Genomic DNA, 767 nt, shown 5'->3' on the forward strand with positions numbered 1-767 from the left:
CGGTGAAGACCCCAGATGCCTCCTCCCTCAGGCCCCACAGTCCAGCCTCCAGCCTCTTCCCTTAGACCCAGCAGCCCCGGCGCCAGCCCCTCCTCCCTCAGTGACCTTCCTACCCGGCGCTGCAGTCCCTTCTTGCCTCACAATGGCCAGGAAACTTCTCTTTCCAGATCTGTGCAAAATGAGACCCCTCCTGTCTTGCTTCCCTGGGAGAGGACAGAGCTGCCTAAGAAGGTGGTCTCTCTCCCTCTCCCTCTCTCTGGCTCCGTTTACCTCCGGGGAGCAGGTGGGAGCAATGGAGGAGGCGGTGGCTGTGCCTTCAGCTGCTGGGACAGGGCTGCGGGCAGACAGGACCATCCCCTCCTCCTCGCAGAGGCAGGTCAGCGAGCCATCACCACCACCTCCCTCCTTCCCAGGATGTTGCCAGAATCTCTGAGGCCTCAGTGTTTTCCAGAACGTGGGGGTGTGGGAGGAGCGGCCTGTGTGACTTCAGCAGCCCAGGGCTCCACCGAGAGCTCAGGGGGCCAAGCCTCTGATTTCCTGGAAATCCAAGGACCGTCGGCTTAACAGACTTGGGATCTTTTCTCCCTCAGTTCTACTTCCCTGGGGGTCCTCAGCTCTTCCTTCTCAGGAACAGCCACTGGGGGGTGGCTGAGGACGAAGAGCTGCTGGGGAGACTGGGGTGGGGTGGGGGTGGGGGTCAAGTTTCTGGGCTCTGGCCCTCCCCCTCCCCACTTCCTCCCTCTCCTTTTCCTCCTCTGCCTCTTTCC

The 767-nt window shown here is 61.9% G+C and overlaps 1 protein-coding gene across 1 annotated transcript in view; it reads left to right on the forward strand.

Moving 5' to 3' along the window:
* The first annotated feature begins 292 nt into the window (after positions 1-292).
* Positions 293-767, forward strand: part of HAS1 (hyaluronan synthase 1) — a 14,448-nt gene continuing 13,973 nt past the window's right edge. Inside the window, exon 1 of the mRNA XM_015591899.2 lies at positions 293-376. Within this exon, the coding sequence (XP_015447385.2) occupies positions 293-376 (84 nt within the window). The remainder of the gene's footprint in view (positions 377-767) is intronic.

Source organism: Pteropus alecto, unplaced genomic scaffold (genome assembly GCF_000325575.1).
Source record: "Pteropus alecto unplaced genomic scaffold, ASM32557v1 scaffold41, whole genome shotgun sequence".
NCBI classification, from domain to species: Eukaryota; Metazoa; Chordata; class Mammalia; order Chiroptera; family Pteropodidae; genus Pteropus; species Pteropus alecto.